This window comes from Macaca nemestrina, chromosome 15 (assembly GCF_043159975.1).
Source record: "Macaca nemestrina isolate mMacNem1 chromosome 15, mMacNem.hap1, whole genome shotgun sequence".
NCBI lineage: Eukaryota > Metazoa > Chordata > Mammalia > Primates > Cercopithecidae > Macaca > Macaca nemestrina.
Window position 1 is genome coordinate 114,163,801 of NC_092139.1, and position 21,967 is coordinate 114,185,767.

The window sequence follows — 21,967 nt, forward strand, 5'->3', positions numbered from 1 at the left end:
CCAACGTGCGGCAGCCCAGACCCCGCCCAGACACCTGCCGCCTTCTCTCAATATCCCCCCAAACCCCACCAGCACCTCCCATCTGTCCTCCTCCCAAATGAGGCTCAAGCTCCACCTGCCCTGGGCTGGCACTGATGGGACAGAGGATAAAAACCATAGTCTCTGTGCAGGTGACCACTACTTGGAGTCTGTGTGGCATGCCTGGGAGATGATGGGATATTCAAGGCAGATGTGAAGGGCGGGTCAGGGAGGTAGAGGGACGCCGGTGGCCAGCACGGAAAGGAGAGTGAAAGCCGGTGGACGCAGCACTGCAACCTCAGGCCCAGTGACTGGACCCCAACTGCTGGCGAGTCGCAGCCAGGCATAGTGGCTGTGAAAGAAGGAAGATGCTGTCTCCACAGAAGGACTGGCTCAATTCTCCTGGAGGACAGAGGATCTCTCATCTGCCAACCAAGCTTAGGCCTCGGCCTTGTGGAAGTCTGGGAAGTGGGGCACAGGGGGGCGACTGGGCTCCAGGAGGGGCCAGTAAGACCCCTGAAGAACCATGAGCACGTGGGAGCACACCCTGGAGCTTCCCAAGAAGAGAAAAGGGGTTTGCACAGTCACAGCCGTGGAAAGCACGGCATTTTGATGCAAAAAACAATGTGTTTCCTTACAAGCCAAGGAAAAGCAAAATAAAGCGAAACCAAAACCACCCAGTCTTCACGGCACTTCCCCGGAGCGTTCTGGCTTTCCCGTTTACATCCAGGGAGAGCGGACAATCTTGGCTACAGAGTCGTGTATGAACGGCTCAGAATTTCAGCCACTAGGAAATACTCTGGCCAAGGCAGCTGCACATGAACAAGCCCTTTCTGTGTCCCTCCCCCAGTGACGGTGATCTCCAGGGTCCATGTCCCTCCCCGACACAAAGCTCCAGGTGGGAGGACTATGACCCCACCACAGGGCTCAGCTGTATTTACACGGACCCTCCACAAATGTGCATTTCCTAAACCACTTTTTCCAATAGCACGTTTAAAAAAAATTTCAGAGCACAAATGTCTTAAGACAGAAAATCTACCAGAGCACCTTTTTTCCTTTCTTTTTCTTTTTTTTTTTTTTTCCAGATGGAGTTTTGCTCTGTTACCTAGGCTGGAACGCAGTGGCACGATCTCGGCTCACCGTAACTTTCGCCTCCCAGGCTCAAGTGATTCTCCTGTCTCAGCCTCCTGAGTAGCTGGGATTATAGGCACCCACCACCACACCCAGCTAATTTTTTAATTTTTGTATTTTTGGTAGAGACAGGGTTTCACCACGTTGGCCAAGCTGGTCTCAAACTCCTGACCTCATGTAATCCATCCGCCTCGGCCTCTCAAAGTGCTGGGATTACAGGCATGAGCCGCTGCGCCCTGCTCCAGGGCACCTTCTTGAGCCACCCTGGGGCCGGGGGGAAGTGGTGGGGACCGTCTTACCTTGTTGTAGTACTGCACCTGCACAGAGTGCCACCGCCCGTCACTTACACCACCGGGAACCTTCGGTGCCACAGTCGTCGTCGTCTCACCTGCACGGTGGAAGGGAGATCCAGAGAGAAAGCAGAGGTTGGCGGGGCCTACTGGGGACCAAGGACCGGGCCGTGAGGCATCGGGGGAGACAGGTGCACATGGCCACGTCCTCCCTCCCCTCCCCACAGCACCATGGTGGGAGCCGCCCACCACTCCCCATCCATTTTCTTTTCTGGTTACAAAAGTAATTCTTGTTCCTCTTTTCTGGTTTTGTTTGTTTTGAGATGGAGTCTCGCTCTGTCACCCAGGCTGGAATGCAGTGGCGTGATCTCGGCTTACTGTCACCTCCGCCTCTTGGGTTCAAGCGATTCTCCTGCCTCCGCCTCCCGAGTAGCTGGGATTACAGGCGCCTGCCATCATGCCTGGCTAATTTTTGTATTTTTAGTAGAGATGGGGTTTCGCCATGTTGGCCAGGCTGGTCTCGAACTCCTGACCTCGTGATCTGCCTGCCTTGGCCTCCCAAAGTGCTGGGATTACAGGCGTGAGCCACTGCACCTGGCCTTGTTCCTCTTTTCTAAATATGAAAAAAGGTAAGCACAGAAAACCCATCTGTCTGTACCAGCAGCAGTCACACCTACACCGCACCAGCGGTCGAATTCTTTTTCCTATGCATTGCACTGATGTAGATAAAATCATCAAAACCAATTCCCCTTTAGGTCACTTAATCAAATAAATGTCATCTCAGGTTTTTAACAACTCTTAAACCACATAACACATCCCACCGTGAGGTCGCAGACGCGTCTCTTGTGCATCTCTGCTTCGGGGTGTTTGTCACTTTCACCCCTTGAGCTCCTGCTACAGTGGGGTGGGCGAGTCCCTTCGGGGATTCTGGAGCACAACCCTGAATCAGCAGCAGCTGGGAGGAAGGAGGTTCAGGGGCACCAAAGGACAGGTGCGGTGGGTACGGTCCCAGGCAGGGAATGCCGTCTAAAGGGAACCAGCAGGAGCTCTGGAAACAGGGGTGTGGGAGACACCGGCCAGAGGAATAGCCTAATTCCAACTCACAGAGCCTGGAGGGCTGTGGCCACCACTCCCACAGTGGCCGGCTGCTGTTACAGGTGCCTCCCTTTCTTTACTGCGTACAGAAAACCAAGCTCCATCCTCCACCATCACACACACGTCATTCAACACAGGCCAGGGTTCTAGAGATGGAAGCACCTGAGCCATCGTGGTGAACTTCCAGGTGAAGGAGGAGATGGCAGAATTCACTCCTAAAAGTCAAGCGTGCCAGGCTGAGCCTGGTGGCTCACACCTGTAATCCCAGCACTTTGGGAGGCCAAGGTGGGAGGATCACTTGAGGTCAGGAGTTCAAGACCAGCCTGGCCAACACAGTGAAACCCAGTCTCTACTAAAAATACAAAAATTAGCCAGGCATGGTGAAATGTGCCTGTAATCCCAGCTACTTGAGAGGCTGAGGCATGGGAATCGCTTGAACCTAGGAGGTGGAGGTTGCAGTGAGCCAATATTGCACCACTGTACTCCAGCCTGGGTTAAAGAGTGAGACTGTCTCAAAACAAGAACAAAAACAAAAAGAGTCATGTGTACCAGAAAAACACAGATATACCTGCTGGAAGTCTGGAGAAATGTTCTTTTCTAACAACTGGAATACTATGTTTAATGGCCTTGTCAATATATATATATATATTTTTTAAAGAGACAGGGTCTCACTATGTTGCCCAGGCTGGTCTTGAACTTCTGGGCTCAAGCAATCTGCCTGCCTTGGCCTCTCAAAATGCTAGGATTACAGGCATGAGCCACTTTGCCTGGCCAGCCTTGTCATGGAGTCTCACTCTGTCACCCAGGTTGGAGTGCAATGGCATGATCTCGGCTCGCTGCAACCTCCGCCTCCCAGGTTCAAGCGATTCTCCTGCCTCAGCCTCCTGAGTAGCTGGGTTTAGAGGCATGTGCCACCACACCCGGCTAATTTTTGTATTTTTAGTAGAGACGGGGTTTCACCATGTTGGCCAGGCTGGTCTCTTAACTCCTGACCTCAGGTGATCTGCCCACCTCGGCCTCCCAAAGTGCTGGGATTACAGGTGTGAGCCACTGCACCCAGCCAGCATCAATATTTTTAATCTAGAGATGTACCACAATGTAATGATTCCTTGGTTTCTGAAAACATGAACCAGATCGTCCACATTTCCAGCACTACAAATAACACTGTTATGAACATCTTTTATTATTATTATTTTTTGAGACGGAGTCTCGCTCCATCACCAGGCTGGGGTGCAGTGGCACAATCTCGGCTCACTGCAATCTCTGCTTCCTGGGTTCAAGCAATTCTCCTGCCTCAGCCTCCTGAGTAGCTGAGATTACAGGTGTCTGCCACCATGCCCAGCTAATTTTTGTATTTTTAGTACAGACGGGGTTTCACTATGTTGGTCAGGCTGGTCTCGATCTCGTGACCTCGTGATTCACCCGCCTTGGCCTCCAAAAGTGCTGGGATTACAGGCGTGAGCCACCGCGCCCCGCCTAGTTTCCTTTCTAGTGAGTTTGAAGGTTTTCGCATATTAGGAGATGGTCTTATCATTTTTCCTACATTGACTACATTGTCAGGCTGCCTTTTATTTATTTATTTATTTTTTTAACGGAATCTTGCTTTGTCACCCAGGCTGGAGTGCAGTGGTGCAGTCTCGGCTCACTGCAACCTCGACCTCCTGGATTCAAGCGATTCTCCTGTCTCACCCTCCCAAGTAGCTGGGATTATAGGCACACATCACTTCGCCCAGCTAATTCTTTTGTTTTTAGCAGACACAGGGTTTCACCATGTTGGTCAGGCTGGTCTCGATCTCGTGACCTCGTGATTTGCCTGCCTTGACCTCCCAAAGTGCTGGGATTACAGGCATGAGCCACTGCGCCAGGCCTGTTGTGAACATCTTTTTGCACTTTGGATTTCTTCAATAAGACAGGTTCCTAGACCTACAATTGAGGGATGAAAGGATAAGCAGCTTGGAGGCGCTGCACAAGGCAAGGGTAGTTTTAACCCACAAAGCATCTGTGAATTGCTCAGAGCTGCCCTTCCTAGGGAGAAGGCCCCACCTGCAGAGAAGGTGAGCTGCACCTGCTCGTCCACGATCTCCAGGGCAATGAAGTCGTGCTTCTCGTTGAAGCGGCCGTTGTAGAGCAGCAAGCCGTTCCTTTCTTGGGTGGCAAACCTACGGAGCCAAGCAGAGGCACATCACGGGATGAAGACCCCAGGGTCAAAAGGCTGCCTAGGGGCCGGGCGCGGTGGCTCACGCCTGTAATCCCAGCACTTTGGGAGGCCGAGGAGGGCAGATCACGAGGTCAGGAGATCAAGACCATTCTGGCTAACATGGTGAAACCCTGTCTCTACTAAAAAAAAAAAAAAAAAATACAAAAAATTAGCCGGGCGTGGTGGCAGGCACCTATAGTCCCAGCTACTCAGGAGGCTGAGGCAGGAGAATGGCATGAACCTGGGAGGCGGACCTTGCAGTGAGCCGAGATTGCGCCATTGTACTCCAGCCTGGGCGACAGAGTGAGACTCCATCTCGGGGGGGGAAAAAAAAAAAAAAGGTTGCCTAGGAATGACGAGCCCAGTCAGAGGAGGGCAAACATGTGGGGCTACAATTCAGTAAAGAATGGTGTCAGGCATGCATCCCTCGCATAGGAGCAGACAGCCCATCAAGCTTGATAAGCAGTGTTCTTTTCTGGAAGTAGCAAACCAGAATCCATGGGGAATCTGGTTACTATGGCCTGTAGAATGCAAAAAATATCCCATTTGCACAACATGCTACAAGTACGACCAGCAGCCAGGACACCTGTTACAGATGTGTTTGGACAAAGCATGCACTGTACATTTTCTGCTGCTGTGAACAGATCCCCTCGTGTGTGCGCCAGGGCATGGGGACCTGGTACCTTCCCAGGAGGGGATGATGCTGTGGAAGGACCCCTCTTAGCCCCTGCCCGCTCGCCCCCGCAGTCAGCCACAATAGCATCTGTTGGTGCCCAAACACGGGTCAAAAAGATCCCCAGGGCCTTAGCACAGCTGCCCTACCCCAGAAACAATCTTCCCAGGCTTTGCAGATTGCTCAGGGGTCAACCCAGCTGTACCTGCCCTGACTCATTTTACTCCAAGTTGCCCTCACCTCCCATCAGCCTATGACATCACTCGGTTAATTTCTGAAATCATGCTGCTGACTCACTGGTTTATAAGAATGCATGATCCATAAGGGGAGGAACTGCAGCTCTCATTCCCTGCTGCATTCCAGAGCCCAAAGAGGATCTGGTCCATATCAGCGCTTAATATGGGCTGTGTGAATAAATGAAAGGAAAGGGCACGAACAGACGCCTGAACATGAACAGGCCTGTCAGAACTTAGAGCAGGCAGAGCAAAAAACTACCTGCTCTGGCAGGAGATCATCGAATTCTCAGAAATCCTTCTCCCACCCAGGGGCCCAGGCAGGGGGTCTTCAGACCCAAATCACCATAGCACCTCCCCCACCTCCCTGGTTTCAGAGAACTTGGCGAACCTCCTGAGTGAGCTCGGGACGGGTTCCTGAAATAGCTGGCTGTCTCCACCATCAGAGATCAGTGGCAGGAACTCCTTTTGACTTAAGGTTGGTTTATCCATTTTCCTGCAGGAGTCGGCCTGAGCCAGCCTGGAGCATCTGACCTCAGCCTTTTTCTTGAGTTAAAATTGATGGTTTTGGCTAGCCGGTGGCTCACACCTGTAATCCCAGCACTGTGGGAGGCCGAAGTGGGTGGATCAGCTGAGGTCAGGTTGACCAGCCCGGCCAACATGGTAAAACCCCATCTCTACTAAAAATACAAAATTAGCCAGCATGGTGGTGGGCACCTGTAATCCCAGCAACTCGGGAGGCTGAGGCAGGAGAATTGCTTGAACCTGGGAGGCGGAAGTTGCAGTGAGCCGAGATCACACCGCCACTGCACTCCAGCCTGGCAACAAAGTGAGACTCCATCTCAAAAACCAAAAAACAAACAAAAAACTGACGGTTCCCAGCTGTCCCTCAAACCCCCTCTATTTAGAATGCCAGCAAGAACTGACGGCAAACACTAAAGAAAAATACCCACACAGCACGCTGATGCTTGGGCAGGGAATGAGCAGGGAGAAGGGATCTTAATGACGACGGGGCCAACTCAGTGCAGCCTTGTTTCCCGAGACTCAGCCCCTGGGTCACACTTGATTCCCTTTGGTCGGTTTCACTTCTGTGTGGTTCCCTTTGGACCCAGGTGGGGGCTGTTGGGCGGTGTCAGTGTCAAACAGTCCTGCACAGCTCCCCTGGCAAGCACACGTACACCACTGGCGACAGAGCAATAAAGAAGGGACCCAAAGCCGAGGGGAGGGTTGGAAGAATGCAAGCAAAAAGAGGAAAGGCCAGAAAACAGAAACCAAGGCCCGGAGAGGGGGCCGGGGGAGGAGGAGGAAAGAACAAAGGGCTGGGGGGATGAGAGGCAGCTGGGAACAGAGCCCGGAGCCCACTTGGGAGCCTGGACACTTGGCAAAGAGAAACTAGAAAGAGGAGAAGGAGCATGAAAGCACCCACCTGAAACAAAAGCAGCTGGGCGCCCCCAACCTGGCCCCTCACAGCGGCTCTCAGAGGCTCAACAGGGTTCTGCCTACAGCCCCCACCACTCCCAAAGTGTAACTGCCCTGGAAGCTTGGGGAGGGACCTTACGATTTTACTTTTAAAGGCATTCCCTACAAAACCCTCAGTGATTTAGTGTCAGCTCTGATTGTTTAGCCACCATCACACATAAGGGAAATCGTTCATAATTGTCCAGTGCAATAATCTCAGAAATTCAGAATCTGACAAGCAGCAGCGTAACATTCCCTTGTGCAGACATTTAATCAAACATGATCAGAGGTGGAGAGGAGAGTGGTGGTCACCAGAGGCTGGGGAGGGAGCAGGGAAGGGGCTGAAGAGAAGTGGGTTAAGGTGTACAAAGAAAGACACAAAAGGAATAAGTGGTTTTGTGTGTGTGTGTGTGTGTGTGTGTGTGTGTGTTTTGAGATGCAGTACTCGCTCTGTTGCCCAGGTTGGAGTGCAGTGGCACAATCTTGGCTCACTGCAACCTCCACCTTCTGGTTCAAGCGATTCTCGTCTCAGCCTCCCAAGTAGTTGGGATTACAGGTGTAAACCACCGCAACCAGCTAATTTTTGTATTTTTAGTAGAGACGGGGTTTTGCCATGTTGACCAGGCTGGTCTCAAACTCCCAACCTCAGGTGATTCACCCGCCTCGACCTCCCAAAGTGCTGGGATTACAGGCGTGAGCCACCGCGCCTGGCCTGGAGCTACTCAACTATCAAAGGCCACACAGGGAGGACACCGACGTCACGATCTGGAGGGATGGGGCGCACAGAGAAGACCGCCCCTTTCCTGAAGAGACCCGTGTGGTGCGGCAGGACACACACTCACGTGAGGGAGACGGTGAAGTGGAAGCGCTGTCTCAGGCCCCGGAAGGTGACGAAGGACCGGGGCGGGAAGCTCCTGGTGGTCACCTCGCAGTAGGGTCTCTCGTACTCGCCGGGAGGACACACGCAGTGGAAGCCGCCAATGAGCAGGTTCACGCAGGTGCCCCCGTTCTTGCACACCCCGTTGGCACAGCGGCCTGAGCGGGCATCCACCTCACAGTGCTCTCCTGGGGGGCGAGAGGAAGACGCCAGAGAGGTTACCAACTAGTCAGGGAAGAGCCAACGAGCCTGTCACGGACCCCGGACACACCCCAGCCACAGAGTCAGCTGCTGAAAGAAAACCTGACTGACTCCAGGTCAGGTCTGTGACATGAACAGAAACCCCCGAGTTCTTGAGGACTTGCCCAGAGCCGTGCCAGAGTCGGCTGCACCCAGCTCCTGGTGGGCAAGCTAAGGATGGTGGCTGGGGGGTTTCCAGAAAGCTCTCTCTGGGGTCAAAGAAACAGCAGCAGTGAGTCCTTCCCAGCCTCCAGCCCCGTTCAGAGCACCCTGCCGGCTGGGCTGGACTCCTCTGAGCGGAACGCCTAGAAACAGACCAGAGGGCCTCACGCCCTCTCCCCACACCTATGCCTGTGCGATAGCAGAACACGGCAAAGTCCCGTCAGAGATTCGGAGCGTGCTGTCCTCACATGACCCAAAGGCCACCTTCTCAGCAGGCCGCCGGCCCTGCCTGCCGTCCGCCCTCCCACAGACACCTCACACTGGCCACCCCTGGATTCCAACTCAGTTCTAATCTGGCCCATCTCGATCACCAGCCTGTGAGCTCCTGAAGGGCAGGCACCACCCTACTCTGATGTCCTCCTCAGAGTTTAAACTCTTCTGTGACAGGAAGGTTCTGGAAGCTTTCCCAGAAAATCAGCCGGGCAGCCCACAGCACACTGCCTCTCTCCCCGTCTGCCCTCAGACCAGGAGCGCTCAGAACCTCATCTGCTCGGAGGTCTCAGCATTCGCCACGCTTTGAACAAGTTGTTCCTGCACCGGCCACTGCATCCTCCAGCAGCCAGGTGTGTGCTTGGTGACACTCCCGCCCCCAGATGGGGATGGTGGCCCACAACCCGCACACCCCATACTGCCTCCTCTACCTGGGGTGGACATTGGCCGGAGACCCCTCACAGACCTTTAGGGGCTTCCAACAACCAGAAAATTCCCAGCAACATTCTCTCCCAGTTACAAAATTTTAAATGAATGCATTTTAAAATAAATTATGTTCACACACTAAACAAAAAAACAGTGTAAAAAGTATGGCGTGGGCCAGGCATGGTGGCTCATGCCTGTAATCCCAGCACTTTGGGAGGCCAAGGTGGATGGATCACCTGAGATCAGGAGTGTGAGACCAGCCTGGCCAAACTGGGGAAACCCCGTCTCTACTAAAAATACAAAAATTAGCTGGGTGTGGTGGCACACGCCTGTAATCCCAGCACTTGGGGAGGCCGAGGCGGGTGGATCACCTGAGGTCGGGAGTTCAAGACTAGCCTGACCAACATGGTGAAACCCCATCTCTACTAAAGACACAAAAATTAGCTGGATGTGGTGGCACATGCCTGTAATCCCAGCTACTCGGGAGGCTGAGGCAGAATTGCTTGAACCCAGAGAGTGGTGGTTGCAGTGAGCCGAGATGGTACCACTGCACTCCAGCCTGGGCAACTAGAGTGAAACTTGTCTCAAACAAACAACAACAACAAGGAAAAAAAGAAATCAGGTGCTATCAAGGGAGGGTGCTGAGGTATACCCCGCACCATTCCCCCCCAGGACGGCTTTGGGGTGTGGGTTGCTGATGGCGCATAGCTGAGACCCTGCACTCAGATTTTGCCCTCGCTGAGGTAGCCCCCATCCAGCAACGGGTCAGCAAGGACACAGTGACCAGACTGCCCAACGCAGGCCATCCCTGAGGGGGCCATCCCAGCTCTGCAGCACGCTGTGGGGTGGTCAAGGCCTTGTATACCTGCAGGGCAGTCCGACCTGCCCTCTGCCCAGGCCAGGGCCCCTCACTGCCCCCAGCTGTGGCTCCTGAAGGCTCCTCCACACCTGCTGCCTCCTAAGCTGGGGCTTGGAGTCTGTTTCTCAGGAAGGCCTACCTCAACCACATGCTGATTTCAGTGAGTTCAGCTGTTAGTTTTAGGAAATCCTGTCACTCCTCCTAGAGAATGCTTCAAATGAGCTTTTGAGGAACAAATGAAACTGATGTCTAATTAGCATAACAATCATCAGAGGTAAATGGTACCTCTGAAAAATCTGAGTTCTCCCTCTACTTCCCCCAGGCATCTCCTAGTCTCCATTACCAGGTTGCAACCCCTAAGAATGTGTAACTGGGCCGGGCGCGGTGGCTCACGCCTGTAATCCCAGCACTTTGGGAGGCCAAGGCGGGCGGATCACGAGGTCAGGAAATCAAGACCATCCTGGCTAACGCGGTGAAACCCCGTCTATACTAAAAATACAAAAAATTAGCTGGGCGAGGTGGTGGGCGCCTGTAGTCCCAGCTACTTGGGAGGCTGAGGCAGGAGAATGGCGTGAACCCAGGAGGCGGAGCTTGCAGTGAGCCGAGATCACGCCACTGCACTCCAGCCTGGGCAACAGAGTGAGACTCCATCTCAAAAAAAAAAAAAAGAAAAAAAAGAAGAATGTGTAACTGGTTAAGCCAAGGTGACTCCAGATTCCAGTATGAGCCCTCTCAAATATGAGGAGGGCTGAAATTGCTAACCTTTTGCTGAATTTCATGAGCATGCACGGCCTCCATGCCAATAACCCCAAGGGCTCGCAGGCACCAGAGCTGACGAGGGGTCACAGCCAGGCACAGGCCGGGGGGTGCTTTCTCCTCCTCCCCAGGAGTCAGGACAGGATCCCACCCACCTGTTCTGCACTGGCAGGGGCTGCCCCCAGGGAAATGGGAACAGAGGGGTTTCCCACCCCACTCAGAGTTAAAGCAGATGGAGAGGAGGCAGTCCTAGGCCCTCATCCAGGCTCCCAGCACCCGTGGAGGCTGTCTAACCTCCCCACCACTCCCCGCTACTGGGGGTGAGCCCACCACAGATGCCGCACCCTGCCACCCTGCAGGCAGGCCATGTGCACACACACACCTGCACACACGTTTGCACAATGCTTATAACCTCCCACATGTATTCACACTTGCAGTGTCCCCCCAGCTACACACACCCATACACACCTGTTCACACACACATTGGCACACCCTCATATACACCTCACATCCTGTCACACACAGGTGCATACCTGCACACCCACCTGCACACTCACACGGGCAAGTCAGTGCTCGTGGCTTCCTGTACAGGTGGGCGGCTGGCCTTTATAAATCCTGTGTGTTCACGGGAGGTGTGAAGCTTAAGGTATATTTCTCCTCCTTTGGACACTTCAAATTATCTTGTTTCTACTTTTAAAATACGTGACATTTGGGAGTGTTTGCTCTCTAAGTTCCAGCCAGTGGCCAAGCAAAGCACACTCTGAAATAACAAAGCCACCGGGAGAGGCTGGGTGTACTCACCCAACCGCGACGGCAAACAAAGGCCTGTGGGGCCCAGCTCTGCCCTTCCCACAGCCGCCTCTGTCTGTTCCAGGTACTAAGAACCCAGCCTGGGCCCGGGGCTCAAACTCTCCCAGAGGAAGGTGGAGCCCAGGCCCATGACCCCCACGCAGCCTCCCAGTCCCACCTGCCCCGGGTTGGAATTCACTCCCCACTCATCCGAGGGCTGGAAGACTCAACTTCTCACCTCCAGCCTGGGGTGTCCTTTAAAAGGCCCAGGAAAAGGCGGTCCAGCCCTGAGTGAAGACAGCACTCTGTCTGTATCTGGAAGGTTTGAATTTGAACTCACAGACTGGCATTCCTGCTTCCAAATTTGATTTCTAGTGGCCCCCGACGTCCTCAGGCTTCCCTGTGAAAGGGAGGCTGACGGATACAAGCTTGTCCTGCCCCCATGCAGGGACTGGAGATCAACAGATGGCTGCTAACACCCGTGAGAGCACAGCGAACCTAAGCACAGGTGTTTGCCCCGCCCTGAAAAGGTCTTGCTCCTTTACACATGTTGCAAATAAAACTAATCTCCATAGAATTGTTTGGTTTGCTTTTTTAATGCGGAGTTCTGTTTGCTTTGTTTTCTGTTTGTTTTCATTTTCAGAAAGTAGCTGTATGTGTTTCCCGTGGCTGCCATAACTGATGACCCCAAACTGGAGGCTTAAAACAACTGAAATTCATCCTCTTAGAGTCGCACAGGCCAAGAGTCTGAAATCAAGGTATCAGCAGGGCCCAGCTCCCTCTGGAGGCTCCAGGGTGGATCCCTCCTGCCTCTCCCAGCATCCCAGCATCCCATCATTCCAATCTCTGCTCTGTCCTCACAAGGCCGTCAAATCTCCCTCTCCTTCCTGTTATTAAAGACACCAGGCTGGGAGCCGTGGCTGACGCCTGTAATCCCAGCACTTTGGGAGGCTGAGGTGGGTGGATCACCTGAGATCAGGAGTTCACTAGCCTGGCCAACATGGTGAAACCCCGTCTCTAATACAAAAATTAACCCAGCGTGGTGGCAAGCACCTATAATCTCCGCTACTCGGGAGGCTGAGGCAGGAGAATCCTTTGAACCCAGGAGGCGAGTTTGCAGTGAGCCAAGGTCACACAACTACAGTCCAGCCTGGGTGACAAGAGCGAAACTCCATCTCAAAAATAAAAAACAGCCGGGCGTGGTGGCTCAAGCCTGTAATCCCAGCACTCTGGGAGGCCGAGACGGGCAGATCACAAGGTCAAGAGATCGAGACCATCCTGGCTAACATGGTGAAACCCTGTCTCTACTAAAAAATACCAAAAACTAGCCGGGCGACGTGGCGGGTGCCTGTAGTCCCAGCTACTCGGGAGGCTGAGGCAGGATAATGGTGTGAACCTGGGAGGTGGAGCTTGCAGTGAGCTGAGATCCGGCCTCTGCACTCGAGCCTGGGCGACAGAGTAAGACTCTGTCTCAAAAAAAAAAAATTAATAAAAAAAATAAAAAATAAAAAATAAAAAAATAAAAAAATAAAAAAGGCCGAGTGAGTGCGGTGGCTCACGCCTGTCATCCCAGCACTTTGGGAGGCCGAGGCAGGTGGATCACCTGAGGCCAGGAGTTCGAGACCAACCTGGCCAACATGGCAAAACCCCGTCTCTACTAAAAATACAAAAAATTAGCCAGGTATGGTGGCACGTGCCTGTAGTCCTGGCTACTTGGCAGGCTGAGGCAGGAGAATCTCTTCAACCCAGGAGGTGGAGATTGCGGTGAGCCAAAAATTGCACCACTGCATTCCAGCCTGGGTGACAGAGCGAGGCTGTCTCAAAACATAATAACAATAAAGAAAAGACATGAGTCATTGGATTAAGGGCCCACTCTAAACCCACGATGCTTAATCTCAAGGACCCAAACTCATTTACATCTGGAAAGACCCTATTTCCAACTGAGGTCTCATTCTGAGATTGTGCGTGGACACGGATTTGGGAGCCATTGCTGAATTCACTACAGCGGGCCTCCGCGTTTGTCCCGGAATTGCAATCGCGTACATTCTGGCCTCTGCAAACCCGGTGCCCCGAGAGCAGCAGCGCCTGGCTGGCGGAGCCTTTCCCATGGACACTTCAGAAGTTGAAGTGTCCAGGACTCCCCGGGTGCTGCTCTCCCTGCTTGCAGGAGATGATGCTCCCGGCCTTTGCCAGCTCATCCTCCCCCACCCAGCCAGGGAGAGGTGGAGTCCCCATTGCAGCCCCTCCTGCCTCCAGCAGCCCCCTGCACAGCCACAGGCCCCCTCGCCTCACAGCCCCTGCTCCTGCCCCACCCACAGCCTCCAGACCTACTTGTCCCTTGTATCACGACGGCAGAGTGCTCCATGACACTGGACTCACCACGTATCAGTCCCACTGGCTAGAATCCCACTGCTCCATAAAGACCCCAGCCTAAGGGGTCTCAGGGCCTGGCCCCCAGCCACACACCCAGCCCCCTCCACACCACACTCATGAGCCTGTGCCAGCCCCACTGTCTCCCTCCTCCTGGGGCGGCTACAGATGTCCCTGAGCATACACTGCAGGCCATCCTCTAGCCCCACGTCCTCTCTCTCGGTCTCTCTTGGCTTTCCAGTGCCTAGAGGCCACCCGCATCCCCTCACAGTACCTAAGCTCGGCCCACCTGCCTGCTCAGGGTGCCCCTGGGGGCTCTCATCGACTCCAAATCTCCCCTCTCTAGCAATCGCCCCACCAGCTCCACATCCAGCCCTGCTTGTATGATGGTTCCCCCACACGTTTCTCTCCCCAGCTCTGTGCAGGCAACAACAGGGTCTGTTTGGGGGCCAGTCTGAGACTGTCAGGCACACAGTGAGTGCCCAATAAATGCCTGGTGTGTGCAGGGGATATGCTGAGCACCTGGCAGGGAGGGTCGGTGGTGGGGGGGTCAGGTCGGTGGTGTGGGGGGTCGGGTCGGTGGGGGGGGGTCGGGTCGGTGGGGGGGGTCGGGTCGGTGGTGGGGGGGAGGGTCGGTGGTGGGGGGGAGGGTCGGTGGGGGGGGAGGGTCGGTGGGGGGGGAGGGTCGGTGGTGGGGGGGGTGGGGGGCAGGGAAACTGGGTCCATAGCAGGTACTGACAGACGCTTGTGAAATGAAGTCATAAAATACCAGGATTTCCCCTGTTCCAAGCCAATGATTAATGCCTGCACTTAATCCATGAGTTACAAAACCACATAATTCATGTATTTGATTCAAATAGTTCAGGAAAGCTGTTGATGAGGTGAAATAATTTTATAGTTAAAACATCTTTTCTTTTCTTTTTTTACTAAAGGACCATGAGAACTGTGAGCAACTGGGCTCTGGATGAACTGGGCGAGCCGGGGAAGGTCGTCTCTGGGTTCCTTAGGGCAGACTCCCAGCACCTCCAGCCTTTACAACGCGGCCAATTCAGGATTCCCCGCAAGGGTTGGTAGTTAAGTATTTGCAGCACAGCACTGCACAGAAGATAAAGTGAAGCAAAGCGTGAGTGGATTACAGTGCTGTTTATAGGTAGGTGGAGGGCTCACTCCCCACCAACCCTCAGGGAGAATCCCGAATTGGGGGCATTTGTAAACGCTCCCACCACGGCTGGGTTGAAAAGAGATGTCATACGACAGTTTTTCATTCTAAAATCATCTGAAGGTAAATAATTCAGGTCATATTTAGTGAGCTCTGTGTCTTTTAGCTCTGTATCTTTTACTTTCTAATAGAGCTTTTATAAGACACACTATTTTAATAAAATAAATGTTCAGCTATGCTCACTATCAGGGTTTAACTTTATCTTTCCTTTTCCAGGAATTCTGATTCAAAATAAATTTGGTGTTCCCTTTACACTCTAGGATTCTGCTTGGAGTCAAAGGCTTGCTGAGTCATTCAAACCTGGGGGAAATTCCCCTGTACTCTGCACACCCCCATTACAATGGCAGCCTCGCCTCTCATGACAAGGATAGAGTCCACTGGGCAAACCTACTGCTATACTCAATCACGCATGCAGCTCGCCAAAAGCTCCCCCTTTCCCCGTAGGAGGGACACAGGGCTCAGCTTCCTGACTATCGTACAGAAAAGTTTGTGTTTTTTTTTGTTTGTTTTTTTAATAGAGACGGAGTCTCACTCTGTCACCCAGGCTGGAGTGCAATGGTACGATCTCGGCTCACAACCTCTACCTCCCAGGTTCAAGCGATTCTCCTGCCTCAGCCTCCTGAGTTGCTGGGATTACAGGTGCACACCACCACGCCTGGCTAATTTTTGTATTTTTAGTAGAGACAGGGTTTCACCATGTTGGCCAGGCTGGTCTCAAACTCTTGACCTCAGGTGATCTGCTGGCCTCAGCCTCCCAAAGTGCCGGGATTACAGGCGCGAGCCACCACACCCGGCCAGAAAAGCATTCCTAATGGCAAAATAAAAGCTCCCAGGAGCCAAGGCCCATCCAGTCCTCATGGCCTCATGCACCTGCCCCACTACTGGGGACCTGTCCCACACCAGGCTTGGCGCTGGTGCACTGCCCGGCCTGCCCAGAGACCCAAGCACCAGAGCCATCAACCCTTGGCCTAAGGGGCTTCCAGAAAAGCCCCAGCTTCACAGGGCTTCAGCAAACGGCTCACCTGCTGCAGGCGGGGGCCAGGTGCTGGTCTGTGAACAAGGAAGGGGATGTCCAGAGGGTCTCGGCATCATTACATGGAGACTCTGGCAGGGGGCTGGGCACAAGCCCAGGGAAGACTGAGGGCATGGGGACAGGTGCAGAGGCCCCAGGCCAGGGGATGTTGATGTGAACCCCTGGCTCAGGAGCTCCAGAACTTACCCCTGGGGGGCTGCTCCAGGAGCTGGGAGAAGAGAGACGCAGGGTCCCAGGGCTCACCCAGAGAGGGGACACAGCAGGCAGAGAACCTCAGGACCTGGGGGAGGGCTGGGAACGTGCTCCAAGAGGGGAAGGGCGTGTAAAGATTGACCACTTAAGTTCTTAAATAAATAAAAAGACAATTCTTTTCTGGTCCTAAGAGACAGCTAAGAGCTTTGAACTAGAAAAACTAGAATTTCTAAAGGCCACAAAACTCAAGCACTTGAGGAAGCCTTAGTTTATGCAGAATTAATGATCAACACGAAACACAAGAACAGAGAACAAGGAGTGAATGGAAGGGCCCAGGAACAGGAACATAGGACAATTTCAAAGTCAGGTCATTTCACGCAAACACACAAAACCTCAAGTCAACTCAGAGCCCCATCAAAGAGCTCAGTCCTAACACTGGATCCTAGGATGCAGAAAGCACAGTCTTGAAGACACAACCCAGCAGCGTGGCTCATGTGTCAGAAACTTCACTACCAGAGAAAACACACAGATAGGAGGCAAAGAGGGGAACACTACAGGGTTTCTAAGAGAAAACGGGTATGTCAGAAATGATAAAACACCGCACGAATTTGCCCATCTGTTATTCCATTCATTTATCCATCCATCCTTCCACACACCCACCCCCACTCATTAACCCACCCCTGCACCCTTCCATCCATCCACTTATTTACCCATGAATCCGTCCACCCATCCATTGTTCATCCATCCACCCACCCACCCAGCTTCCAAGCACTCACCCAGCTTCCATCCAACCACCCATCACACATCCATCCAGCCATCCAACCACCTATCACACATCCATCCAGCCATCCAACCACCCATCATGCATCAACCCACCCATCCAACTATCCATCATTCATCCATCTAACCACCATCACACATCCATCCATCCATCCATCCAACCAACCAACCAACCACCCATCACACATCCATCCAGCCATCCAACCACCTATCACACATCCATCCATCCAACCACCTATCACACATCCATCCAGCCATCCAACCACCTATCACACATCCATCCAGCCATCCAACCACCCATCATGCATCAACCCACCCATCCAACTATCCATCATTCATCCATCTAACCACCATCACACATCCATCCATCCATCCATCCAACCAACCAACCAACCACCCATCACACATCCATCCAGCCATCCAACCACCCATCACACATCAACCCACCCATCCAACTATCCATCATTCATCCATCTAACCACCATCACACATCCATCCATCCATCCATCCAACCAACCAACCACCCACCCATCACACATCCATCTAGTCATCCAACCACCTATCATGCATCAACCCACCCATCCAACTATCAATCATTCATCCATCTATCCACCTTTCCACCTACTCACCTGCCCACCCGTCTCTCCACCCACTTATCCATCTAATAAACTGCCAGCATGGGCCATTCTTTAGGCACTAGGGTTATAAGAATGAACAAAACAGATCCTACCTTCATGGAGTTTCCATCTAGGTAAAAAAATGTCAGATGTTCAGAAAAACCAAAAATACATGAAGAGTCTTATAGCAGATGGAAAAAGCAGAGGGGGAAGCTTTGAAGGGGTGCTGGCATGGAGGCTGAGGGGAGGGGAGAGGAGGGGAGGGGAGAGGAAGGGAGAGAAGGGGAGGGGAGAGGAAGGGAGAGAAGGGGAGGGGAGGGGAAGGGAGGGGAGGGGAGGGGAAGGAAGGGGAGGGGAGGGGAAGGGAGAGGAGGGGAGGGGAGGGGAAATGAGGGGAGGGGAGGGGTCAGGCTGCAGAATTCAGGCAGGGCAGCCATCAAAGTAGGGTCAGGACCAGAAAGGGTAGGCACAGCTGGGGCTCCCGGCCAAGCCCTTTCCACCCCACCAGATTCCAATCAAACCTGAGAAAGTACCTCCAGCCTCCAACATACATGGCTCACGTGCTCACACACACTCACCTGAATGCCCTCAGGCACGCACAGGGGTTCCCACCACAGGGCAGTGGAGGCAAAGCCCCAGACCTTTCCTGTTCTGCAACATGACAGTCCCACACCAGCGAGGCCCCACCAGGCACAGGAGCTGCACAGAAAAGCCAGGCAGCTGCAGCCCAGGCAATGGGTCATGTACAGCAGTCCACTGCCAGTCAGGACGATGCCTCTTCCTGGGGACCTCAGAACCCCTGTGACATGCAGCCCCAGGCAGAAGCCAGGCCAGCAGAGGCCCCCAGCCACCAGGGCCTTTGTCCAGCAACAGAGCTGTAGGGGAGGACGTGCTACCAACTTGGCCCCGCAAGGCAGGCTGACATAGAGATGGAGCGACACACACAAAGGGCAGGGCCACATGGTGCCCCAACAGCTCAGGTGACGCTCTCTGAGCCTGCCTATCCCCAGGTCCACATTTGGGGACAAGGACATGAGAAGCACTCTCACAGCAACCTCCTCCAGAGGTGAGCATAATCCACACATGACCTTCTCTACAAGGCAGGCCGCAGCACCTGGCTGGTAGATGAGTGCACGAAGGCTCAGAGAGGGCGGTAACTCGTGCTGGGTCACACAGCTGCATGGGTGGGAGCTGGAGTTAAGCCTGCATCCGCCTTAGTGTCCACACAGGCTTGCAGGGATGGGTCCAGAGAATAAGTCCACCTCACCACCTTCCCTGGACAGCTGCCCCTCTGAAATGTCCCTGTAGGTAGGAGGGGCTGCCCAGGGGGCAGAATTGCAGGGACCTAAGCACTCCATTCCAAACCCCCATGGCACTGCTGTCAGGACACAGCTTTCCTGAGCAAGATCTTGGCTGGTGCCTCAGTTTCCCCAGCTGTAATAAATCCATCCCCCGAGGCAGGGATTTCTGTCTCTCTTGGCCAGGAGCATTCCCCAGCACTAACAGGCTGGTGTGAGGGAAACAGTTCATTTGCTACGGTTGTGAGCTACACACCTGCACGAGGGCAAGGTTACTATTACTGGTCCCTGTTCCTCCTGTTCCTCACTGCCTTCCTGAGACTGGAGGCACCCCGTTCACCCCTCCACGCCCCACGCCCTCTCCTCCCCAGCTCCCACCGGGAACTGCATTCCTGTCAGCGCCCCTGTCTGCCCTTGGGTTTCATGCATTGTTTGACTTTCTCACCTCTTGGTGACTTGCTCTGCACCTGGAATCCCTCCTGAGTCACACCTACAGGCGGCCCAGCCCCGTCCCACCTGGCAAGGCGACCAGGAAAGGCCTCAGCAGGGGGACCCAGATCCCCACCCCACAAGGAGGGAGCTGGGAAGGGGGAGGCCAGGGGAGCCCAGTACTGCAGAAGCTGCTTACCCAGGGCTGGCCTTCTCTGCATGACTTCATTAGTGTCTCCGAAGCAAATTCCCAGATCTCCAGACACACCCATTTAAAAAAATAAGAAACGCATTCCAGCAGCAAAGAAAAATGATTCCCACTGATCCACTGCTTTGCTGTTTCTTACCTACACACTGAGGGCTGGAAATCCTGCCGAACCTGAAGGATGGGTACACGTGTGACGGTCTCCGGGTGCTTGCAGCAGCTCCAAGTCAAAGGCTCCGGCAGCACACAGGCCCAGCAGGCCCAGGCGACCCCAGCCTGGAATCGCCCCTGGGGACACAGCCTTTCAGAAGAGGGGCTCCCTACAACCTCCCTCTCCACGACACCGACGATGGAGGGGAGACTAGGAAATAACCCACCCCACAGCGGGCTACATGGTGGCCCCAAGAGGATGTGTCCACAGCGTCATTCCTAAAATCTGGGAATGTGACCTTATATAGCAAAACAAGGAATTTTACTTATATGGCAAAAGCGCAATTAAGTTAAGGATCTTGAGATGAGGCAATCCGATTAGCAGGTGGGCTCGATGCAATCACAACATGAATTATCACAAAATGAGCACAGAGGAAGATTAGAAACAAGAGGAAGGGCTGGTACAGAGGGAGGCAGAGCCTGCAGCCAGACAGCCACAAGCCAAGGCCTGCAGCCACCAGGCGCTGGGAGGCAGGGGGCTCCTCCTAGAGCCTCCGGGAAGCACGGCCGGCCCTGCCAACACCTCGATTTCAGCCTTCCAGCTGCGGCACTGAGGGAAGGCATGTCTGTTGTTTTCAGCGCCCCGTCTGTGATCACTTATCACAGAAGTCCTAGGAGAATGAGGCCCAGGACACACCGAGGAAACCAGCCAGAGTCAGCAGCAACCCTCTTCTGGGGTCAATCCCCTGAGGAAGCAGCACCCTGAAACCTCCCAGCATCTCCTGGAGCCTACACAGACCTGGAGCACGGGAGATACAACACCCCTTGTTTCCCAGGGTTCTTGTGGCACCGGGAAGACAGCGGCATGAGGACCCGGTGCGCCAAACACACACAGCATCTCCTGGGCCCGAGTGGACTCAGAAAGTCCTGGTTGCCAAGACTGGTAGGAGACGGGTAACCACAGGGCTCTGGATACCACCACACCTGGTCCCTGGCACCGGGGGTACACACAGCTGGCACTTAGGGGATGGTGAGCCCTGCTGATCACCAGGACCTGAGTGTCCCTGCAGCCCCAGCACCACCCTGGGGTACAGAACCCCATCTCGGCTCCCCCTGCAGAGCACTTCCTACCCCCTCAAAGCCAACCCAGGGTCCTTCCAAGCCAAGGGGTGGGCCAGGGACTTGGCTCTCTTTAGAAGGACATTGGTGGCAGCTCAGGAGGCCTCCAGGACCTGAGATGAGGCAGAGCCTGGTGGTGGGTCCTACCTAGGGCGGACAGGGCCCAGTCAACACTCCCCGGGTCCTGGAGTGGGGGGTCGCAGTCTTCACGCCACCCTGGGGCCCAGCACACGGCAAGAAGACAGTGCCACGGTGGGGCAGGCGGGGCTCCCCTGTGCCCTGCAGGCCTCGGGAGTTGCTTTTCTCCAGGGACCATGGGGGTGGGCACAGCCTGGACACAGCCTCATCCAGGGAGGGTAGGGCTGAGTGGGGACATTCGGGTGGGATGGGCCTGGGTCTTGCACCCAGGGAGAGGGCACTGTGCAGTCTGGCGCCCCACTGAGCGCTTGGCTCCTGAGGGTAGGGAGAGGGCTGGCCCTGCCATGCCTCGGCGGGAGGCAAGATGTGGGGCCAGGGTCTGGTCACGCTCCTGCTAGACATGGAAAGACAACCGAGGGGGGTGAGCCAGGCAGCTGTGGGCTGGAAGGGGCGTGCCCAGTGCATTATCAGCATGCAGGGAGACCGTGCCAACTACAAACAGCAGCGTGCCCGGGCTCAGCGGGAATGCCAGCCAAAACCTCACTCATCACGAAAAAAGGCTGCTCAGCACCCCAACGGTTCAAATTCCCCTGGCCACACCAGTGCAGGCCAGGACAGTGCCCTAGGGACAGATCAACGTCCAGAAGAAATGAGCCCGAATTCTTCATTCATCACTTGGAGTTGGGGGTAACGAACTGCTAATACGAAGTCTACCCGCACTATGTCCAGCCAGCTTCATCTGATAAGTGTCACCCCCCTACACCCAGCCCTGGCAGACCAGAGGCGTGTGATCAGCCTGTCCCCCGGCCCCCAGGACAGAGGCAGCTTTGTCTGTCCACACCAGAGAAAGGGCTTGACAGTGGTGACCGGAAGGCGGTGAGAGAGCAGACAGCACTTGCCCCCGAGGTCATCTGGGTCACCACTCTCAGGGCAGAGGCTCAAT

General features: G+C 54.3%; 1 protein-coding gene across 5 annotated transcripts in view; it reads right to left on the bottom strand.

Moving 5' to 3' along the window:
- The window catches only part of LOC105489797 (cadherin EGF LAG seven-pass G-type receptor 1), a 203,970-nt gene that overhangs the window by 86,210 nt on the left and 95,793 nt on the right, over positions 1 to 21,967 (bottom strand). For all 5 annotated transcript variants that reach the window (XR_011614219.1, XM_071080762.1, XM_011754897.2 and 2 more), the window contains exons 3-5: positions 7,938 to 8,160; positions 4,578 to 4,693; positions 1,449 to 1,537 (exon numbers count right to left, since the gene is read on the bottom strand). Coding sequence is in view for 4 of the 5 variants with exons in the window: in XM_071080762.1 (XP_070936863.1) it covers positions 1,449 to 1,537; positions 4,578 to 4,693; positions 7,938 to 8,160 (428 nt within the window). In the remaining variant the exon portion in view is untranslated. The remainder of the gene's footprint in view (positions 1 to 1,448; positions 1,538 to 4,577; positions 4,694 to 7,937; positions 8,161 to 21,967) is intronic.